The sequence below is a fragment of the Mirounga angustirostris genome, unplaced genomic scaffold (genome assembly GCF_029215605.1).
Source record: "Mirounga angustirostris isolate CCGP_5_RB_7025 unplaced genomic scaffold, mMirAng1.0.hap1 SCAF_3, whole genome shotgun sequence".
Classification (NCBI taxonomy): domain Eukaryota; kingdom Metazoa; phylum Chordata; class Mammalia; order Carnivora; family Phocidae; genus Mirounga; species Mirounga angustirostris.
In genome coordinates this window covers 129,225,028-129,248,713 of record NW_026991711.1, presented here as the reverse complement: position 1 = coordinate 129,248,713, position 23,686 = coordinate 129,225,028, and the positions used below count along the sequence as shown (strand labels likewise).

At 39.0% G+C, this 23,686-nt stretch overlaps 1 protein-coding gene across 3 annotated transcripts in view; it reads left to right on the top strand.

The window, feature by feature from the left end:
- GRB14 (growth factor receptor bound protein 14) overlaps window positions 1-23,686 on the top strand; it is a 116,334-nt gene that overhangs the window by 47,928 nt on the left and 44,720 nt on the right. The window contains exon 1 of one of the 3 annotated variants that reach the window (XM_045868732.2): window positions 5,173-5,344. The exons of the other annotated variants lie outside the window; for them this stretch is intronic. Within the exon in view, the coding sequence (XP_045724688.1) occupies window positions 5,282-5,344 (63 nt within the window). The 5' untranslated portion in view covers window positions 5,173-5,281. Of the gene's footprint in view, window positions 1-5,172; window positions 5,345-23,686 lie in introns of those variants that run through there. 3 annotated transcript variants of the gene reach the window in all.

Here is a 23,686-nt window from a genome sequence, read left to right as displayed (position 1 = left end):
AGGCAGGGGCAGGGGGAGAGAATCTCAAGCAGACTCCCTGCTGAGTGCTGAGCCCGATGTGGGGCTCGATCTCATGACCCTCTAAGCTGAAATCAAGAGTCGGACACATAACCAACTGAGCCACGCCGGGCGCCTGGAATTATCTTCATTCTTGAATCTTTTTTTCACTTAGGGAACTTGTATACTCTCTCATGGTGAAGTTAGCTCTTTTACTTTTATCCTTCCAGCACTTTATTTATGCTGATTTACAGGACTTAACACTTTGTCATAATTATTTTTAAGGGTCCATCTGCCCTCCTGTAGATAGTAGTTCCTTGGTAGGCAGGCATAATGCGCCTAGAAAACTATGTCAGGTGTAGAATACATAAACACTTTCAAATACTTGAATGAACTGTGGATTGGTAATATTTATCATCAGTAGGGCTTATAAGTCATTCAGTAATTTCTTTGAAAGAAGAAATTTTCTATTAGACTTTGAATCGCTATAAAAAAAAAACAAAACAGGGCGCCTGGGTGGCTCAGTTGGTTAAGCGACTGCCTTCGGCTCAGGTCATGATCCTGGAGTCCCTGGATCGAGTCCCGCATCGGGCTCCCTGCTTGGCAGGGAGTCTCCTTCTCCCTCTCCCACTCCCCATTTGTGTTCCCTCTCTTGCTTTGTCTTTCTCTGTCAAATAAATAAAATCTTTAAAAAAAACCCCCAAAACAAAAAAAAACAAAACAACATAGCCATTCCTGACAGAAGGAAATAGCTGTCAGAGTGGAGGGGGGAAATAGAATAGAGGTAGATCAGTTCAGGCTCATCAAGTGAGACGCCTGATGCCATGTCACATACATAGGGAAGCAAAGCACCTTAGTGTGAGCTGGTAGAACTAGATGTACTGAGTTTATGTCTAAAGATCTAGACATTTAATTGCTATAATAAAATATTTTAAGATTTTTCTGAAATCAGTGTTCTTAGGACAGCAGTTAAATTTGTGTTTACATTACTGACCACTAGTAGAACTATGCCAGATGGCAAAAGAATATCCAAATGCTCTTGTGAAGAAGACTTGTGCTTTTGTTCAGCATAAATCATAAGGCGAGCAATTGTTAAGATGAGAAAGGAGGCTTGTCCGCTATGTAACCGGAGCGACTCGTCTTTCCACAATGACTGTGAGTGAACCTAATGCCTACTGTGTACAGAAAGCACTCTGCTAGGTATTCTGGGAGCACGAGAGGAAATAAGAGACCTGGTCCCACCCTTAAGGACTGTATTTTCATTAGGCAGAAAACTAGGGCCTATGGAAGGATTTATTAGTTATCAAAACAATGTATTAATATGTACAGAGCAAGACATGAGCAAGGGAAAAATTTAAATTTGAAAAATGTGCAAAATAAAGAATGGTATAATCTAGATGGAGGAATGACTTCCTTCTCCACTTGTCAATTCGAAGGTAGACTTGTGCCCACCCCCCATCCCCCCACCAAAAAAGAGCGATGTTTGAAGGAAGCATGATCAATGACACTTTCAGAAGAGGTGTGCCTTGTTTTGGGCCTTGAAAGATTGGTGGGGTTTAGTGAATGAACATTAGAAACAAAGAGGTGGACATATGGAATGTGCCTTTGAGAACCATGAGAAGCTTTTGTTGATGTTGAGTGGGGGAGGAGGTTTGAAAGGCAGGCTTGGAACCCAGAGGTTGGTGGGTGCCTATGTAACATTGTCTTCTGCTTGGATCCTACCTTGTACACTACTTTGACTAATTGTTTACATGTCTTCATGGGTCAGCTCCTTTGGCAAATAGGAATCAGGAGCTATCAACTTTGAATTCCTTTCAGCAAATAGCATAGGACTTTATACATAGTAGGGCCCTCAGTACGTATTTATTAAATTAGGAGAACTAACAAATGCTTAGTTACATCAGAAACAGCACCGTATGATGACATTTCATGCTAATATTATATCAAATTATATAGTACAGTGTGGGAGACAATATTGTAGAGTAGAATAGTGGGGTGTTGTGGAGGGGGCCGAATCTGGTTTTCACCATGGCTCATTGACTTATGTACTTTGTGAACCCAGGCAGGTTCTTTTGCAATATGTACTTATATCTGAGACCATTTCTCAGCCGCCTGTTCTTCTGGCCTTTGTTCCCTCATCTACTGAAGAGCTAGTGCCTCCCTCATAGTGTTATAAGGATTCAATGAAAACTAGCTCAGTGCCTGGCTCATAGTGGGTGCTCATATAACTATTATTAATAATCATAGTAATGGTTTATTTTTTGTTATTCTTAATTCACATTGAAACCTTGATATGTGTGTTTTGAGTGGCAAATGCACCCTTTAGATCAAAGTATTGAGCAAGAACCAAAATAAGGTACAATGCTATCCTACATATTTCATTGTCGAACCTGCTGAATTAAGCTCAAAGCCTTGTTTTATCAAATTTCAGTTTTGGAAATAACGACCTGTGACACCGTCTAAGGAGAACGCATCGTAGGCCCCATCCTTTGCAGTAGCAGGGTTTTTCAGCCCCTGCTTTGGTCCCTTCCAGGCCCTATAAAACTTGATTTCCTTGACCCTCATAGCAGTTCAAAAATTGTTGGCTGTGGCTCTTTATCCTCATTTTGCAGAAGCTGAAGAAATTAAGGATCAGGTGACAAGGTTAGTGAGTGTGAAAGTCATTTATAATAATGGTAAAAAAAAGCATAGGCTAAAGTTAAATTTTGAATCAGTGTCTACAATGAGTGGGAGGTAAGATAAAGCAGTCAATATGAACACTTGGAAAGATCACTGAAAAATGAGCCTCTGCCTGTCATAAGCGTGAATGTCATCTCATTAGTCTTTCAGCCTATTGACTAGGAAAAGTGTATGCAAGTCTCATTTTTCAAAGACGATGACCTTTTTGGCAACATAGAGTCACAAAATGCCACATTTTGCTCTTCATGGTTTTCACTGAAAATTTATAAACTTCAATTTTCAAGTGTTCCAAAGAGATGACCTATCACACTAGTTGTCTGTCAAGTGTTTTTTAAAGCCCTTATGGGGCAGGTATATTGCACTGTAATAAATATAGACCCTGGACATCATTTTGACTTGAAGGATTCATTTTAGTGTGTAAAAAACTCTATCTTGTGAAGTAAAACAGAGTCTTTGACTTCCCAGCTGCCTAGACCTCAAAATGTGGAATCAGCTTTGGGAACCTCACTTATCTCCCTTATCAGGCATCAAGTTCTGCATAGTCTTTTCTCCTAATCACTTGTCAAAGAAAATCTCATTTTCTCCTTGAAGTGGTGATCTCACCTATGATGTGTAATTTCTTCTACTTTTGTGCATCCCTGGTACTTGAAGTTTAATCACTATTAGACTCACCTAGCCCACTGTTGAGTGTGATTTTTTAAAATTAAAAATGAATTCTCTCTATTCCACTTTGAGACAGTGACCATATCTTATTCAACAGTATGTTCCTACCACCGAACACACCGCCTCACACATAGTGGGGACTTTGACTCATTATTTAGTGAAATGAATTGCTTTGATTATGGTGGAACCCCTTTCTTGAGACCAGAGATAACACTTATTTGTAATGTCCAAAGACTAAATTGAGAAAAGAAGGAAGAAAAAGCCAAATATTGCAGATAATAATCTTGAAATGATGTAGTTACTGTGGGCTTTGTTATTGTTGGTCTGCCAAAAGAGTGACTTAAGGTTAACCAGAATCTTCCACTTTACAAATGGTAATTCCCTTCCCAGTACTAGTAGGTTTTTATTGATAATTTTATTTTAGAAGGCCACGATAAACCTAATTGGATAAGGATCAAATGAATACCCCCAAACCAGATCCATCTGTGACTTTTTATATTAAGTGAATTTCCCCCCCTAGGTACCACTGTGAGGGATCTATGCAGGTTTTGAAATTCAAAGTAGGGAACTCTATAGAGTTTGTAGTGTCTCTTTTCCTTTTGAAGAATATGAGATCATCATGCATATAAAACACACCCAAAAGCATCAAGTGTACAGCAGTTAAGCAAACCCTGCTTTAGTAGCAGTCTAGATAATGAAATGGAAAGTTTGTGTCTTGAGTTGCCTAGAATCTTCCATTTTGCCCTGTTACTACAACTACCTTGTAAGCTAGAAATTACAAGGAGTGTCCCTTGTACTGATTGCAGTGGGTCATTCCATGTGACGCGGTTGAAGAGCACAGAGTAGATTCTTGTGATGTCATCAGTTCAGCAGGGATCTTACCATCATAGTAACTCAGATTAGTTTTAATACTACAATACATTTTTGTCATGTTGAGTGTTTCTTTTGCTCTTTATTTAGACACATTGAAATTTTGAAAACTTTCTTGTTAGCCACCAATGGTTTTAGTTGTGACCCTCCTCCAATCCCCCCAAAGTATTAGAATACAGTTTTCAGTTATTAGAAGAATAAAGACAAAATGGTTGTTAAAATTTTGTGTTTGCATTGAGCAATGATTATTGTCTAAATGCTTTTAATTGAGTGAAAGATGCTGAGTTACAGAGATCTGTGCTTTTTAAAAACTGATAAGCATTTGAAATTCATATATTGTGGTTTAATGCCCCCTTTATATTTAACATTATTATTTTGAGGTTGATTGTTAAGGTAATATTTAACAGAAATACTTAAGCGTGTAACCTTAAGGATAGCTTAAAGGTCCATAATACAAAAATTTTAGCTGTTTAAGAAATGAAATGTATCAATGAATATTAAAATTTTTTTATTATAATGCATAAATTAATACTTTGAGACCAATTCTAACCTCAGGATTATTTTTTGCACCTTATATAATATGTTCTAATCAACCCATTTATCAAATTTATGAGTTGCATAAGTAAATTTAGCTCATCTGCATATTTATGTACTTTAAATAGATCCGTGTAAACAGTTCCTTATCTGCCATATGTTGAAATGTTTTAGTAAACTGAAGACATAGCTGCTTTGTCAACAAAGATGGCATTAAATTGCACTGTTTTGGAAAAAAAAGTTAAGTGAACTAGATGCCTGTTAATCTGGTTCTTTAAATATCATAAACAAAAGTATCAGAATGTGTTTCCAAGGACAAAGGCAGAGTTTTCCCAGCTTTGATTGGTCGCTGCCTTGTCCTGTCCCACAGCCATCCTTAATTGGCTTTGGGTAGATTGGAATCACATAAGCAGAGTGACATTTATTACTTTCCTAGTTTCTTTGCACTGAGCCCTGAGATTCCCAAGGAGTAACTGTAAAAGATTTCTTTCATTTTGTCCATGATCTATGAGAGGGGATCCTTCTACGAAGAGCAGGCATGAGTCTGAGTGCGAGAAGAGTCACTCTGCCGACAATAACACCAATAGTCCTACAGAAAAGGGTATGTGACTTCTTTTGCCTTTTTCTTTCCTTTTTCTTTCTTCCTATTACTGTGTGTTTATTAATATGTTGGAAACTTTAGTGACATATCCTGAGAGAGACTGTCATTCATTGAGGCTAGAGGTAATTAAAGGGTATATTAGTGAAATTAGACAAAGGGGGAAAATGCCGTGCTAGAATAACTCTGTCGTAAAAAAGCTCCACGTAAAAGCAGTTTGGTCTCGATTTCAGGGCATTGTGATTTAGAGAGTATATTGAAGCTTTTGCTTTTTTTTTTTTTTCCTTCTGTAACTTCAGGCCTCTTTGCCTTTAGTTCAATACGAAATCTGCTAGCTATTATGTTTTATATTTGTTTACTGAGAAGAAGTTTCTTTGTTTCACTATAATTCATAATACATCCATCTTCATTGTTGAATGGACTATATAATTGTTTTTCTGTTTAAACATATGGCACCAGTTTATTATCCTCTGGTTTCTACCAATTTCTATTGAATTGCTGCCTATTTGCTTAAGAAAAACTTCCCATTATAGTCCCTTGTGAAAGAGCTTTCTGTTAATTATTAATGCAATCAATCCTGTGTATGAAAATATTGTATCTATTAGTTTTTTTGTAAAGCTTATTTCCATGTCTTACTTGCAGCATCATATTTTTATAAGGTAATAATAAATGCACCATGCAGTGTAGCATTTAAGTAAAACTGAATAAACTAAACTTTTCTTGTAAATACACCAAATAAGAACAATGTCTTGAAATCCTTAAAGAATCAAATCTCTAATATAGAAAAAGAACGCACCAAAACGCATCTTTGGCAATATGCTTTCTGAATGGTTTTGGTGACACTAGAAATTGGAGTGTTTATTCCGTACCTGACTTTTAATAGTTAACTGTTAGTTAACTATTAGTGTATTCCCTAAGTCAAAGGTCATGGTTTAATTTGTTTGAAAATGACAAATGTAACAACTAGGGTGTTTTTTAAAAAAAGAAGTATCTCTTTTTTATTGTTTTTAATTTTTAGGTTTACAGTTTATTTTCTTATCCAGTCGACCATTTATTCACTAGGGACATTTTTACTTGGCATTGGAATTGTATATGGTAATTTTGCCAACATTTGTTTTTTATCTTTCTTGATGCCTTTCTCTCATCTTAAGCAAATTTAATTAAAAATATTTTGCTTTGAACTTGAATCTTTATTTTGATTTAGACTAAGCATTAATAATGACCGTAGAGATTCCCTGACTCACTGGAATGTGAAAAGGTGTACTAATATGTATCAAATGTGTGTTCTTAGGTTTGAGTTCTTCTTTATGCAATTAATATTGCACTTTAGAATAACCAAGAAGCTTTCATCATGTCCTTTCGGATGACATGTCGGTGTGGTAGGAAGCATAGCATCTGGACTCTCTGTTTACTAGCTGTATGACCTTGGGCAAGTCGCTTAAACTTGCGGTCATTACTTCCTCACCTGTAACATGAGAGCTGAGAGATTTTCATTGAATGCTTTCTGCAGTCTTATTGGTGTCTATAATTCTGTGACTCAAATAATATATTTTGTATTTTCATAGTTAAAATATTTAGACCATTTCTTATTAGAGTGTAAAACATTAGGAAGAGATGCTGTCATTTTCAAGGACTTTGAGCACTTAGTCCAGGGGCAGTTGGTGTGAGTGAAACTCAGCTAGAAAATCCAGCACTGACTGGTAAGTAGCAGAATAAGAATACTCTGGAAAGCTGTGATTATAATTGATGTTAAATCTGAGCTGCTGATGGTCACGTCATTGTGATTTCTCTTGGTCTTTTATAATAAGCTGCTTGTCAGGTTTTTACTGTAATAATTACGTAAGTCAAAATTCCCAGCTCCATGCTATTGCTTTCCAGTGAGTACACATATTAAATTTACATATTAATTTAGGACATCACCATTTAGTGAAAGTACTTACACTGTTTCTTTCTCCTGGCATTTTAACCCCCAAAGGACCCCTTATCTAGAAGACTATTCTGAAAATCTTAATATCTCTTATTTTAGGAATTGGGCATGTTTCTGACTAAAAAACATCCATCTGCTCTGGTCACACCATGACTTTTTTTTTTTTCTAAGATAGAAAATTATTCCATACTTGTAATTATCTTGTCATTTTCTATATGCACCATAATTTAAGATGATCTGACAAATTAGTACAAGCATCTCTTGGAGTATTTCGGGGGCAGGTTCTCATTTTCCCAAGAAGGCAGCCGGTGCTTTTCCATAAGTTTGGCATAAACTTTGCTCATCCTGAATGAGTGGCTCTTGAAAAATAATTTGCCAGCTGGAATCCTAATCATTTGAAAGGCTGAGGGCATTTCTGAAAATGCTTAATAGCACTAGGGAGTAATTTTCTTATCACCCTATGTATCTGATCTGAATGGCCATGAGATTCTCCTGAGAGTGGGGCTAGGAACTTGAACTTTAAACATGGCTCCTTAACACAGTATGGGTCTTTTTTGTAGAAGATCAAATACACTTTGATCTTTGAGGAACAGAGACTTTTGGTAGATTCTCTATCAAAGTTTTAGAAAAAAATTTTTGGTCTCCTCCAATTCTGTTAGAGTTCGATTTCCTTGATTCTGGTTAATCATGGTTCTAGCAAGGATTTCATCATATCAGACATGGTTACATCCTCACCAAATGCCCTGAATGAATCTTTTACCTCATAGCATTTTTCTCAGATAACTACTAGGTTATATCTTTTTTTTTTTTTTTTTTTTTTTTTTTTATGAGAGAAGTCTGAGTCTCTTGGGTGTTGACTTATGCAAGGTCACCCAGAAGGTCACTGGAAAGCTAGAAATAGAATCTAGGTCTTGTGACTTCAAGTGTGTTTCTCCTAGATATGTGTTACCTCCTGAAATTAATATGTTAATGACATTGCCTTATGGGATGTTTAATTGCCATTCAACTTCTAGTCTGGAATTAGCTTAGGCAAATCCTTTCATCTCCCTCTGCACCTCCACCAACTCCCATATGTTCTAGTGTAGAAAACATTTTATTCAAAAAGCAATTGTAAGCGGTAAAGTGTGTGTGTGTATGTGTGTGTGTGGAGAGAGAGAGAGAAAGAGAGAAAGAGAATTTATACCCAGCAGTCTAGATTGGTACATTATATCAAGAAACTATTTTAAGGTCCCAGAGAATTAACAAAAGATTCAAGGATTGTAAAGTATACATTAAGTGTAATATAAAATTCATATTCTTTTTATAGAAAGCCTCCAAGATCAGAAGGCCAGATGTCCATATTCTGATTCTGTGAGTAGGCATGTTTCATGCCTCTATCAGATTTACATTGTTTTGCAAATTATGTTTACAAGCATTTCTGCATTTTTTATCCATACTACAATTAAGAGAGATATTCATAAGCACACATGATCCTGAAGCATCTTCTGAAATCTCAGGGAGAAAAAGGGATAACTTCTTGAATACATTTTCCTTAAGATTTGAATCCTTTTGAAAATCTGAAATTCATGAGTTGTATATGGAGCAATGCCATTTATCAGAAGATTCAATTCTCTGTCTATATGAGAGAATAGTTTATGTTATATTCATTTCCTTCCTCATACAGTTAGAATCATTGCTATGACTTTCTAAAAATAATTTTGTAAAGAATGAAAGAATACAGATTATCGTATCACTATTTTGCCCAGAAACTTTTCAATTTATATAAAATCAGCCCAAATGGTTGTATTGCCTGTGCCTTAGGGCCTGTGTGCCCAGTGGCTTCCCCAGCCTCGTGTGGAGCCTCCGCTGAGTACGTGGCTTTCTTCCTTGTGCTCGAAACACTGTTTGATATTTGTCCCTCTGTACTTCTGCCCCCGGTTTTATGCTCCATGGCCTGCAGACAACTCCGGGATTCAGTCTGCTTTTCAAGACTTTCTCAGCACATCTTTCTTAGTGGTGTCTTGATTCAGTACCCGTGGACATGCCTTAATTCCCAATTTCCTAATTCAGTAGGTACTGCCATGTGACAGCAGTTTTATTATTTATTTATTTGACAGAGAGAGAGAGACAGCGAGAGAGGGAACACAAGCAGGGGGAGTGGGAGAGGGAGAAGCAGGCCTCCGGCCGAACAGGGAGCCCGATGCGGGGGCTCGATCCCAGGACCCCGCCATCCTGATCAGAGCCCAAGGCAGACGCTTAATGACTGAGCCACCCAGGCGCCCCTCACAGCAGTTTTATGATTACCTTTTCCGATAACTGAAGTCTTACTAGCCTTCATAGTTGTGGGACTTTCTGGTGACTCAGATTTGACTTCTGGCTTTGCTGTGTGTCTGGTTTTGTTTTGTTTTTGTTTTTGTTTTTTATAAATCCTGTACTATTTGGTTTTCAAAATGTGTCTTTTCTTACATCCAGATTTTAAAAATTTAAGATATTGTTTAAATAAAGTGCTTTGTCAGTTACGAGCTGAATTTTTATTTCATGTACCCAGAAAACTGAAATGACAGCACATTAAACAGGGAGATTTATTTTTCTTTCACTTTACAAGAAGACTCCGTCCAAAGCTAATGTAGCAGCCCGACAATGTCCTGAGGCAACCAAGCTCCTTCTTGCTTTCTGTTGTATCTTCCTGAGTGTGGGTCTCTTTTCCTTTTATGGAAAGATGAATGCAAATCTCCAGTCATCCTGTTCACATTCCTGGCATACAAAATGGGAAGCACCAAGGGCATGCCGTCTCGCTCTATCAGATGTTAACATGGCACCCTGAGGTAACTAGGAGCTTTTGCTTACATTTTACTGGCTGGGATTCTGTCACGTGGCCAAACCTGGTGACAGGGGAAGCCAGGAAATGTAGGCCTTGAGCTCCACATTCTGCCCTTTTGATCAGAGTCAGGACTCATCAGGAAGGGAGAGGGGAACAGGGGTTCCTGGTGGGCAGCTCACTATCCCCCAAGTGCCTCCAACATATTAGGCGTTCAGTAAATATTTGTCCCTTGGATTTTTATTATTGTGTTTCCAGATATACAATATGTTTGTGCTTTTTGGACACATGTATTCTGATACTTGTATGGGGATAGTAGAAGGTATAGCAAGTGGGGAGAGAGTAGATTTCCTGAGGAGGGGAGGGTAGTGGAGACCCACAGATGGCTGGCTGGCTTGGGAGGGGGTTGTGATGTGGTAATGAGTATGATTATTGCTCTTTACCTGGAGTTCTCATTCTTGCTAAACCTTGATCTTTCTTCTGTCCTTTTAATTGTTTACAGGGTAACTTTGCTGCATATCCATCTAGGAAGGGTACCACACGGACAAATGGATTTTGTGTTTTCACAAAAAGTTTCTTTTCCTGAGAAGTGAGTTTTTAGGAAGTGTGATACGGTAAAGATTGTGTGTTTTAGAGCCAGAAAGCTCTGAGTTTGAGCTCAGCTCTGTCACTGACCAGGGGTGTGACTTTGGGTGCCTTCTTTTAAACATTTCTGAAAGTCAGTTTCTCTGTTCTGGGGATAATGATGCTTCCTCACAGAACAGTTGTGAGGATTAAATAGGATGAGTATTTAGAAGTACTTGACACATAGTAGAAGATCAACAAATGCGAGTTCCTTCCCTCCCCCATCTATGAAATGGCATGTTTTACTAGTTTCATAAACAGTTTAAAATCTCCCTATTACTATGAATTTAAATTTTTGTGTGTGCCCTGTCCTATTGAGGTAGTTACCTAAAAACTCCCTTGTAACAAATAAATCAAACAAAAAGTAGTTGTCCTTGATATAATGCAGCCAGGGAGAGAAAGACCGTGTACCTTTCATGTGCTGGTTCCCTCAACTCCTTTTCTGTAACTTTAGGGGGGCTCTAATTGAATTAAAAAAAATTAATTTGACTATTAAATGCTGGTGAATTTTTTAAAAAAATCTGGGAACAGATTTAATTATAGTAAGATAGTTTAGCTTATTTGTCTTTTCACTGTCCTGGGAAGAATCAGGCAGGGTTCTGTATTTGAAAGAGGTAAAGTTGTGCCTAATGTGAAGACATTGTTTCGGTAGACAAAGGTGACATTACTGGAATGTTAACTGTATGATGGCAGGGACTGTGTCACTTGATCATCTCTGGACTCAAGTGCCCAACACAGGGAAGGTACAAAGTTGGTATATAATTACTATTAGTTGATACATTTGTCTTCCTGTTGCATTCACTTCATTCTCCCTTCATTTCACAGCTGTGGTGAAGAGGCATACCCTCAGGGTCCACCTCAGCCGGTCCACCCTGCCTCTTCATGACCTTTATCCAGCTCCAGCTTGCTGCTGTGGACAGCTTGGTACACTCACTGCCCGTGACACACACCTATAAAATAAAAACAGCTCTAATGTGTTCAGCGCTGATGACACATTCTCTTTAGTCCTCCTAAGAACCCAAACCCAGTTTGGGATGAGGAATGTGAAGCTTGGGGTGGTGGTGGCGGGGGAGAGGTTAAGTGTCCTGCCCAAAGCACATGTCTGGTCAGTGTCCGGGCAGGACTGAGCACCGGGTCAGCACCGTGCCTGCCAGAGGCTGACTCTCCCAGCCTCATGGGCGTGCCTGCTGCAGAGCCGTCTGCATTCACCACTCAGTGCACTCTGCCCTCTCCTCAGTCCTCTCGTTGGACCAGTCCCACCTTCCCGCATCTCTCTTTCCCTCTTGTCATTTTTCCTTGCTGTGCACTCCATCTTGCCTCAAAGAGGTAGTGACTAAACCATATGTCGGAGTTCCTTAGAGCTCAGCGGGACTGTGGGAGTCTCTTGAGACTTACTAAATGCCTTATTTGCTTTCAAAAATTTATAGTAAAAATCACATATATTAATTGAGTCCTATGAGTTTGCCAGCTATTTGCCCGTTCTATAGAATGAGGAATCTAGGACTTATCACTGGTCTGGTGGCTTAGGATCTGATCACAGAGCGGACTCCAAAGTCCACCATCACCATGAGCACCAGGGATGAAACTCTATGTGAATGGGGGCCATAACTTGTTTTTTTTTGTTGTTGTTTTGTTTTCTTTAAAGACTTTATTTATTTATTTATTTGTCAGAGAGAGGCAGGCAGAGGGAGAAGCAGGCTCCCCACTGAGCAGGGAACCCGATGTGGGACTCGATCCCAGGACCCTGGGATCATGACCTGAGCCGAAGGCAGATGCTTAACCGACTGAGCCACCCAGGCGTCCCAACCCATGTCGTTTTGTAAACCACGACACCTGGTCCGCATTTGGCAATGAAAGCAGATTAAAAATCGTCGGGATGACCAACAGTCTCACCCTTGCTTGGGGGCAGTCTCAGGGCTGGCTCTCCTGGCCGTGCCCCAGGACCCCAAGTCAAATCTAGAAAATAACAATCTCTTTTTGGCAGAAGAAAGAAGAAAGACATTTGGTAACTTCAGATATTAAACCCTCTGAGAGGGTAGGGTAAAGATTTTCTACCCCTGGAAGATAGAAACAAATAATACTTGCTCTTCAGACAGTTCCTAAAGAGGAATTCGAAAATCATTTTTGGCACACATACCATTGTCAGAGAGTGAGTGTAAATGCGTCCTAATCAGCATGCGTGTTTGGACATGTACATTCACTTGTGTTTGTGAAAATATCAAGAATTTTATTTTATAGTTTCAGAAGTCAAATTCGTTTGGGTAGTTCTATCAAGATTCAAAGAATTATTTTGACATCATCTTTCTAAAATACTAGGGAGAAACTCCAGCTCGAGTTCTAGGAAAGGTTGTTACTGAGGTGACTTTATATACAGTGTATGTGTATAGTATATATATACATATATATATGTGTGTATATATATACTATACATATTTATATGTATATATATATAGCCAAAAAAAAATCCTTATTGAAGATGTACACATGGTTTATCTGAAACATTCAAATTAAGAATATTTTAAAATGGCTTTAAACTTTTTAAAACTCTTGTAATTATAATAGGACGTCCATAGGGTTAACAATGTTAAAGTTGTAGTTTTCAAAACATCCTGTTTTCTCTGTTTGTGCTCACTGAGAAGTAAAGACTCCCTCTGCTGGCTGTTTCAGAACATGCAATTTTTCGGGCAAGTTAATGCTGCAAAAAGTGAAACCCAAAGAACAACCTGTTTTGACATTTAAAAAGCTGGGTGCCTGGGCACATATGTGCATTTCTATGCTGTGGTTTTTAGTTATCTAATACTTTTATCTGGGATGCCATATAGAAGCAGCAGCTTACAGCAGCATGAACGTTGGAGGAACAGAGTGGCAAGAACAGGGTCAGGGAGGGGCCCAGAGACAGATTCCCTGGCTGGCTCTGCCAGGGAATAGTTGGACATCCCCAAGCAAGTCAGACCCTCCTCAGAAGTGGCTTCTTTGTTTGTAAAATGGGAGGATTTCAGTGGATGTTCTCCAAGAGTCCTTTTGACCTTTACTGTTTTGTGTTTCGAACAGTATTGATTATATTTCTTTTACAGGAATATGTTCTATATGTGTTTTGCACCAATATAAAATAAATATTTAGAAAAAGGAAGAAAAGGTAAAATGACCAAAATGGTTATAAATCACTTGCTTCTACTGCTGTCACAGCATGGGAATATTAGGCCTAGAAAGTGATATTTTGTATGCTATTGTAAGTTTATACTGATATGTATATATATACATATATAATATATATACACTATTATAATATCTCCCAAATGTCCCAGAAACACTGAACACAGCATATTTCATTAATCCTATGGTACCTTAAATTACAAGAAGTGTCATTATTTTATATGTTTCCAATTATATCGATCATACCACTGATGGCAAGTTACTTCCAAGTTTCAGAGAAGTTAAATGTGAGGAAACGTGCTTTTAAAAATTAGTAAAATAAGGTAGTTCCTAAAAGCGCTTCACTTGACACCAGGCAGCCCAAGAATTGCAGTAAAATGTCCGATGTGCCCCGGGCACTAATACATACTTTCTTTCCTCTCTTCCTGTTTGCCCCCCTCTCTTCTTAACCCTTCCTCCACCCCTCCCCAACTCGTCCTTCCCACTGTGTGACACCATTTTTAACTTTCTTTGCTTAGATGTGTCTTATGGGTATTCTGGGAATACACGATTGCTTAAAACCTGAAATGAGATACTGGAATAACACTGTGTCCAACATAAGCATGACCAGTGGTTTTCTGCTTTAAATCTGAATAAGCATGAGCACTTGTGAAGGTTTTTTTTACTTCAAAGATGAATTAGCACAATTACATGAGTTTTAAAAACACTGAGGCTTCAGAGAACACTCCTGTGATGAAGTCATTGGAAACATGAGTATGGGATTTGGGATTTGACCATCTTTATTCATATTGGGTTTAGGTCCTAAAATAACACGTCTATATACATATGTAGATATGTGTGTGCGTGCTTTAGGGTAGCTTTAGACTTCATTTTTAGTGTGTGCCTTCTTTTATAATGAAATTGGAGCTGTTTCTTTTGCCTTTTCCCCCCTGCCACATAACAGAGCATACGGAAAGGGCTCCCAATTTCTTCTATGCAAAACTGAACCCATACTTGAGTCTTTCTTGCCACCCTGGAGGAAGAAAGGAAGCCCAAGGAAGGAGCAGCCTGTGGGGCTCTTGGCCTGAGAAGGAGAGCAGAAAGGGTCAGGAACAGAGTTGGAGGCTCAAATAAAGTAGAGGGGCATCAAGAGGACTTTCTGCCTGCCCCTTGGCCTGCAGACTGGCTTTCTTCTCTTGGGTGGAAGCCTGGCCAGGCCACGATTTGGCAATGTCGCTCTTCCAAGCTGTCAGGTGTGACAGTGCTCAGTCCTTTGCCATCTAGCCATGGGGCATTACCACACTGGGCCCCTTTGGCTCAGTGCTGCATAGGAAACAAATGAACACATCCTAAATCTCCATCCTTACATTTTGAATTTATATCCGAACTCCCGGAGGTTCTACATGGATCTCCACTAACACAGGTCCTTCAACTTGATTGCCTTGTGGTTTTCCTGTTGAGATGAAATGACATACAAATGTAGACACATTCAGAGTTTTTACAGAGATGCTGTGGGGATGATCCAGTTTGGGACCCTGAGGACTGCAGACTAATGGAAAGAGCCTGTCTCAGCCAGTGGTGACGTGATGGACCTGCCTCAGCGAACTCAGAGCCGTCTGCCTCTGATTTTGAATGTGAGAGAAAAATTAGCCTCAGTTTGGTCAATAGGCCATTGTAGGGTAGGCTTTCTGTTACTTACAGAACCTGCTCCCAAATGGTTAGGTCATCATGTGGTTATTTATCATTATTCTCTTACCACTTTGTAATCATATTCTTATAAAATTACCATTTAAAACTTAATTCTCTGTTTCCAGCCATTGAAGAAAGGCATTCTGTCATTTGTTTATCTAAAAAATGATCCCATCTGTGGTGGCCTCCTCCCTGGTTTGCTTTGATGGAAACCAGTGTCCAGCAGTGCTGGGTGAGGACCCGCCTTCTGCAGGCCTCCTGACCCCTGCGCTTCCTCACCTGCTCCTCATAGCTTAGTCCCCCTGATCTCGGTAAAGTGGTCTATCGTTGCATGCATGTGTTTCTGCTTCTTCAGCCCTTGGTGTCTTTGCTCATAAATATTTGTCCTGCCCAGATGTCCTCTGACCTTTTTTTTTTTTTTTTTGTGAATTCTTACAGAATACCAGAATTGAAATGGGCCAGAGAAATCACCTTATCCACCTTTGTTCAGTTCACAGATTTCATGAAAACTTGCCTATGTTTTCTCTTTGGTCTCAATGTATTTTTTCCTCCCTCGGGGGTTTTCAAGCCCTATGAGGTTTCAAAGCTACTGTTTAGGAATCCTTAGTGTTGTCTTCTACGGGCCTGTGCATGATGGGCTCATTCATCACTAAAAGAATAGTTTTGGTCATCAGCTGCGTGCCAGGCATTGTGGCAGCTGCTGGGGCCACAGTGGGAAGCAGCCATGGACGTCATTCCTGCTGTCATGCAGCATTCTGAGCATTGGAGGCTGATGGATGGTCATTTACATAGTTGTGGTCACACATACGTGGGACAAAGGGCCTGGAACTGAACTGGGAGCGTCACTGAAATTTCCCCACAGAAATGATGGTTCATCTGAGGGATGGAAAGTAGAAGGTGGGGGTGGGGGGACAGCAGCTCTAGTAGTGTATGCAAAGGCCCTGTGTCAGGAAGGAGCGTGGCTATTTCAAGACACTGAGAAGAAATAGTATGTTCAGAGTTAGAGAATAAGGAAAGGATTACAGGGCATACATTTGACAAGAGCCACAGGATATGGGATAGAGCTGTTTGTGCCGGTCGGTTTCTGTAGTTCTGAAATTGGCGGCAGTATCTATTTTGAATTCATATCTTTCTGTTTTGAGTTAATATCTTATAACTAATTGAACATGTACTCTTTATGCTCAAGTAAAATGTGTTTTTGAATTTTTTTTTTTTTAAAGATTTTATTTATTTGACAGAGACACAGCGAGAGAGGGGAACACAAGCAGGGGGAGTGGGAGAGGGAGAAGCAGGCTTCCCGCCGAGCAGGGAGCCTGATGCGGGGCTCGATCCCAGGACTCCAGGATCGTGACCTGAGCCGAAGGCAGTCGCCTAACCGACTGAGCCACCCAGTCACCCGGGAGGCAGTTACTTTTCTTTTCTTTCTTTCTTTCTTTTTTTTTTTAAAGATTTATTTATTTATTTATTTGAGAGAGCGAGAATGAGAGAGAGAGAGAGAGTACATGAGAGGGGGGAGGGTCAGAGGGAGAAGCAGACTCCCCGCCGAGCAGGGAGCCCGATGCGGGACTCGATCCCGGGACTCCAGGATCATGACCTGAGCCGAAGGCAGTCGCTTAACCAACTGAGCCACCCAGGCGCCCCTAAAATGTGTTTTTGAAATATTTTTTAATGGAGAGAATTTAAGACACCCTATAACCTGGTTTCTCTAAACTCTGTACTGTTTTGCTCTTAATAAATATTTGACAGCTAGAAAAATAACACAAGGTGGCAATAAAGAAGCAGTAGCTTTCCTTGAGCTGTTAGGGTCTTTTGGAACAGAATTTGTTTTTAAAATATACCATTTTGTTAGAGATTTGGAATAAGTAATAATGAATATATTATTTTCCATTTCCTTCAAGGGAACACACTGAGTTGCTTAATTCAAAATATCTAAGAATGTCTTCTTTTATCTTAGAACACTGCATTCCTTATTTAGAAGAATGTAAAAATCCAGGGCTACTCTGACCTTGATATAAAAATATTTCTCATGATTTAGGTACATTGCCTATCTGTTGAAAATAATAGGAAAAAAAAAAAAACCCTGGAAACATTAAAAGATTGCTTTATAATCCTACTGCACTTGGATGGCAAACTTTTAAAGAAATAAGCTTTACTGTAGAAAGCTGTAAAAATAAGCTTTACTTCGGGACCTAGGTGACATCACACCTCTGTGGGCCTTATTTCTTACTTCCTATTAACCATATGTGAACAACATATAATTAATAGATACAATAAATTAATGTTTCTTTTTAGAAGTTATATACTTTTCATCATGGGAAGGCCTTGGTATTTAAATGTGCTGTTTAAATTATTTTAAACTAAATAGTAGTAAATAAAAATCAATGTTTAATTAAATATTAAGTGTAGTATTTAAATGTAGTTAATTTAAAAATTAAATTTAAATTTTCCCAAAGTAGAAACTTTGACACAGAAGATAACCATGTCCCAATGATCTTTTTTCTTCTCTTTTCCTCTTTCTTTCTTTTCCTTCCCCTCCTCCTCCTCATCCTCCTTCTTTTCTTTTAATTTTTCTCATTCTGTGGATTCTTGGTCATGTATGCTTAATCCATGCTCATTTTTTACCTGCTGAATGATTATTCCTGCTCCCTCCTCCCATCTCTGAAATGACAAAGGATAAGTGGGAGAAAGCTACCCTGTAGCTAATTACTTACCAAGGGGTCCACTGCCCCCCGTTTGCTCTGTGACATTGACCCATGACCGGATGACAACCCTGACTTTGCTTCACATGTTCCAGGATGAATCCAGGTTGGGAAGGAACTAGCTTGCTCTCCCGTGCCTGTCACATTCCTGGGGGCTGCAGGGAGGAGGAGGAAGGCCGACAGTTTGGCTCTTGCCCAGTGCTTTCCGAAGGCTTTTCGAATAATCTGTTCTGAGAATCAATTTCTGGTGATTGTAGCAGATGAATCCGACGCATGCTTTGGGGAGCAAGGTGATAACGTATTGAATTGACTTTCAAATTTGATCTCTTTATTTTTCAGAAATAGCTGTTGTCTTATATTTTAAATATTTTATCTCTTTTAGTCTCAAGGCTTTAGGGACCTCAAGCTTTCTTCTAAAAAGTTAACTATTTCTTGCCACCTCTATATATTTGAACGTTGTTGTGTCTACTGCTTTGAATATGGGTTTTTAATCTCTTGCCTCCACTTTTATGGAGGGCAGTCGAGGGGAATTGAAGTATAAAGTGTATAAACTACCTCGATAAGGATGTCAGCCAAAACAGAGATCATGTTCCACCCACGTTCGAGCACATCCCCTGCAGGGGTTACTGTGTCTGTGTAGTGCATTTGCTCTGCTAGACACCATATGCTCCCAGTGCAGTTTTTGAAGCTGTAAACCCCTCCAAAGGCCAAGGTTGCCCTGACTGTCAGGATTACAGTGACATGGAAGGGTTGCCTAAACACAGCTCGTTTGTACACTGTTGGCTGTCCTTGGGCGCTTTCTCTGTTTATGCTGCGGGGATGTTATGGACAGACCTTATCACTTATCAGCACATGCAATCATGGGAAGCACTGAAATCTCTTGCTGGTCAGGTATCTATTCATTGATGAAACGGAGAAAGTTCCTATTCTTCTTTAGTGTCAGGCAGCATTTCTTCCAACTGGCATATAATTTCAAATGATCAGTTGGTATGAATAATATTTTCCTCCCCCTGTTTTTCGCTTTATAAAGCAACCTGGGAATTGGGACCACCGAACTGGAAATTATAATATCCCTTTATTAAGTATCATAATTATATGATTTTAAGATCTCTTTTTTACCACTCAGTATGTAGAGGAGACAGGATACCACTATTTTGCTCTAATGATTAAGAACAGCCCTGCTGTTTGTTTGTTTGTTTTTACCTAATCACAAAAGTTTTTAACTTAGTTTTAATCCATACTAGCCATGGAGGAAATGACTTGACTTCTTTTTTTAAATAAGACGGTTTTGTGTAATACTTTTGGCAAGAGGCATATTCAACTCTCCTAGAGAGTTAAGGCCTAGATGATCTTTCCCCTTTTCATAGATTTTTAAGGAGGAAAAAAATAGTAAAAAAAAAGAAAGAAAAAAACAGTAATAAAATGAGACTTTTTAACAAGGCACCCGTTTGTAGAATAAGGAATTTTTCACAATTATTGAGTAGATTTGAGAGATGACAGGGATTTACAGCTGTGGAATATCAATTAAAATATAATTTTATCATTCTTAGGTAAATGTGTACTTGGGATAAATGTCAGAATTAAATAAGAGTTTAAGAATACGAGTTTGAAATGGAGCTCAAAAGAAAATATTAAACTTTTCTTTGAGCAGGTGTTATTTATTTTAAAATGAATACATGTATCTATTACAAACATTTGAGTTGGCCTAGCCCTTCTAAATGTATGTGTTTTGATTCTTGGAAACCTGTGTCTTTCAAATTCGTAAAACGTAGTCTAAAGAAAATAATGGCATTTCCTAATTGGTTAGATACATTTTTCATTTTCCCCAAATTTACCTCTTGTTCAGTTCTTGTCCACTTCTTGAATTTGGTTTAGTCTTCAGAATGTCTCCAGTCTTGTTTTGTTTTTGTTGTTGTTGTTTGTTTTTTTAATTTCTAAATTCCTCTGATATAAAAGATAGAGCATGAAAAGTAAGAGGCATACTTCTGTTAGCCCAGGTGATGGGAGTTTACTGGAAGAAAACATGGGTAGTCAGAAATTACTGGGAACCTTCCCAACGGCCCCCATGTCATTCTCATTTCCCCTCCATCTCCTGGCATGGGATTTGCCAAGTGGCCTCTGAGGAAATTGAAACAGTGGCTCATCACTGTACCACCTGAAGGAACAGCCACAGGCTCGGATCCTCTTTCCCTCTCAGGAGTGGTCATCTTCACATTGCTTTTGTCAGGAGTGTGCACCAGGGCCTGATCCAGTCAGTGTTCCACAGCACATGGACATACAGCAGACAGCATCCCTTAGAATCCCACCAATTGTCTAGCATGGATACAGATCCTCAAGACACACACTTAAGAGCACTAGCCTTCCTGCATGCAATCATGGGAAGCCCTGAAATTCCAAGCAAATCTTGGGATTTTAGTGAACCACATGTGTTAACCAGAAAATGAATGAATTGAAGTGAAAGCTCAAACAATTGCACCTGATTTTGGCTGTGTATTTTCATGATCTTCTTCATATGACTCCATATAGCAACCTCAGTGACTTCACAACTCAGAACTGCCCACAAACAGCGATACCGAGTCCATTCTTACCTGGAACTATATTTATAGGAAAACTTGTTTATTTGTTGATCATTGAAAATAATTTTAATTTACCAAGCATAACAATTTAATCACATACTTTGTGACAAAATATTTTTGAAGTTTGTAAATATGTATTGAGTCCCTCCTATGTCAAAAACACTTTGATTGGCACTACAGGGGTACAAAGGTACCTACACAGGGGTTCATTTGTTCCAAAGATCTTTAGTAAGCCATACACTGCCTTGGGCTAGGTACCTGAAATATGATGTCAAATGATAAGTAAACAGAGATTTTCCTTGAAGGACTTTATTATTAGTACAGTTGAGGAGAAAGACATGCAAATAGAAAATTACAAAATAAGAGCATGGAAAAAGGGCACTGTAAATTACAAAGCCTTGGGTAGTCAGGGAAGCCTTTCTCAAGGCAGAGCCATGGAAACTGGGGCCAAATAATGAGTAGGAATTTGCCAAATAAAGCATGTTGTTGGAGGCTGAAGTGTTGATTCCAAGTAGAGGATAATTCACATGCAACTAAGAAAGAACAGGTTGCAAGTACCTGTCATATTTGGCTAGGATGTCCTGTTCTGCAGACTGGTTTCCTGGAGAGGGTCCATGCTGTGTGCATGCTAGAGTTTGGGCTTTATTCCATGGGTTCCCATTTTCCTGGTTCCCTTTCTACCTCACTTGATCTTTCAGACTTTCTTGCCTCTAAGTCACCAGTCAATATTGGTATTTCTCAGGGTTCAGTTTAGATTCTGTTTTTCCTTTGTTCTTCCTCTTCTCCCTCGCCAGATGCATCCATGTCTATGTATTTGTTTACTACTTAAAAGCTCGATGGTTCTTAAGTCAGTTCTGAACTTAGGACCGTACATCCCTATCACCGCCATCCTACCTACCACTTCAGTTTCCTTAGGACCAGGCTCCCTGTTTGCTGCAACTGCCTTCCCTGACTCCTCTCAATCTTAGAACCTGCCAAATTCCTTCTTTACCAGTGCACCCAGGGACTTCTGTTCCCTTAGCCTGAAGTGCGTTCACCTTCCCTTTGCCTAGCTATTGCCCACTCTTACTTCAGGTCTTGGCTTAAATATCGCTTTTTCACGGATATCTTCCAGGTCTCTCCTAACCTCATTTTATGATTAGTAATATGCTGCATTTTTATGCCCCAGTTTATAATTATTTTTTTAAAATACTGCTTTCCTCACTAGACTTTAAGCTCTCTGAAGGAAACAACAGTCTCTGTCTGTGTCAGCCTTGTTTTAAAACACTTAGCAAAGGATATGTACCTTGTAAGAGGTCTCCGTAAGTAAACACGATGAGCTATGTGAGTTAGGACAACGAGGAGCCATTGAAGAACTTTAGTAGCAGAATGACCTGATTGGATTGGCAATTAGCAAGTTTATTCTGCTAGCAGTATGAAGACTGAATTGGAGGGGGTCCATGGCTAGAGCAAGAGAGATAAGTAGGTGGATGTGGCCACCAGACATTTAGAGCCTCAGAGCACATCTATGATAAAAACACAAAGAAATCAAATTCAGTTGATCCAGGAGCTCAGAGATAGTCTCAGGACTCTTTCCATCTCTTAGCATGGCTCATTCCATGTGGACCTCATTTTCCCACAGTCTTTCTCTTTGTGAACAGTAACAGCTTCATCCTACATCTGTCTAGTAGGAAAGAGGGTCCACTTTATGGTTATGTGAACAGATATCCAGACTGCCTTTCTGACTGGTTCTGATTAGGTCATGTGCCCTTCTCTGAAATAACTACTGTCAGCAGAGGGGTTCTGGGTGCTGGTTGACCGGTCTGGATAATAACTATCGGATCTGAGGCAGTGGTGCACTGGCAAACTGGCCCTAAAAATAATGTTTTTTTAAAAAGGCCTATTTGTAGCGATTACCAATTTCTTTGGTATCCAAGCTCCTACTGTGGCTGATTTCAAGATGGATGCCTGGCTTGCGGTTCCTGAATGTTTAACAACTGGCTCTTCCAAGCCAGTCCCCACAGCTCCAGCTCTCCGTGGCTGAGCTGACGGCAGAGCTGCCAGAATCAGAAAGACTGACGGCGAGGGAGGCAGTGTGCTCTAAAAGGCGATCAGAATATTGTTAGAAGATAGGTAGGTGCCTGGTAGCCAGTCCCACAAGGAAACTTGCCCTGTACCATGCAAAGTATACTTTGTTATATGTCATGATTTTATTTTACCTAAGAATTTTTGAAAGTTCCTGTATCATTTCCTTGAATAACATTTGTAAGCACCATATAATATTCCATTCTAGGAAAATGCTATCATTTACCATTCTTTCATTGTTGAGTATTTAGATTGATAGAACTATATGTAGTGCCTGCTGGATAGGTCTATGCCTGAAGCCATTTTCCACATTTAGGACGGAGTTGAGATAATTTACACTATGTGGAATCACTGAGTCAAAGGAATAGACATTTAATGCTTTTGAATACATTCCAGTAGGTGTACAAAATAGTTTTACCAATTTATATCACTTCTATCACTGTAAGAGAGAAGAGCAAGTATTTCATCACACTGTTATTAAGTGTAATTAAAAAAAATTAGGATAGAATTAATACGTCATTTTAATTTGCATTTGTTTCAATTACTAAAAATGTTGAAATGTCTATATTTTTGTTACAAGTGTATTTCTTATAGTGAATTTTCTTACCATTTCCCACTTGTGTTATGCGTATATGTTGCTTTTATTATACTATTATCATAGGTATTTATCTTCTTATAATTAATTAATATAATTAGTGGAATAATTATATGATTAATAGTGGAAATTCTAGCACATAGCACAACTTGGTAAATGTTGAGGGGAGTGTTGTGTATGAAATTCTCCCTAATTCTGTGTAATTACGGTAACATTAGCTGCCTTAATAGATAAATACAAAT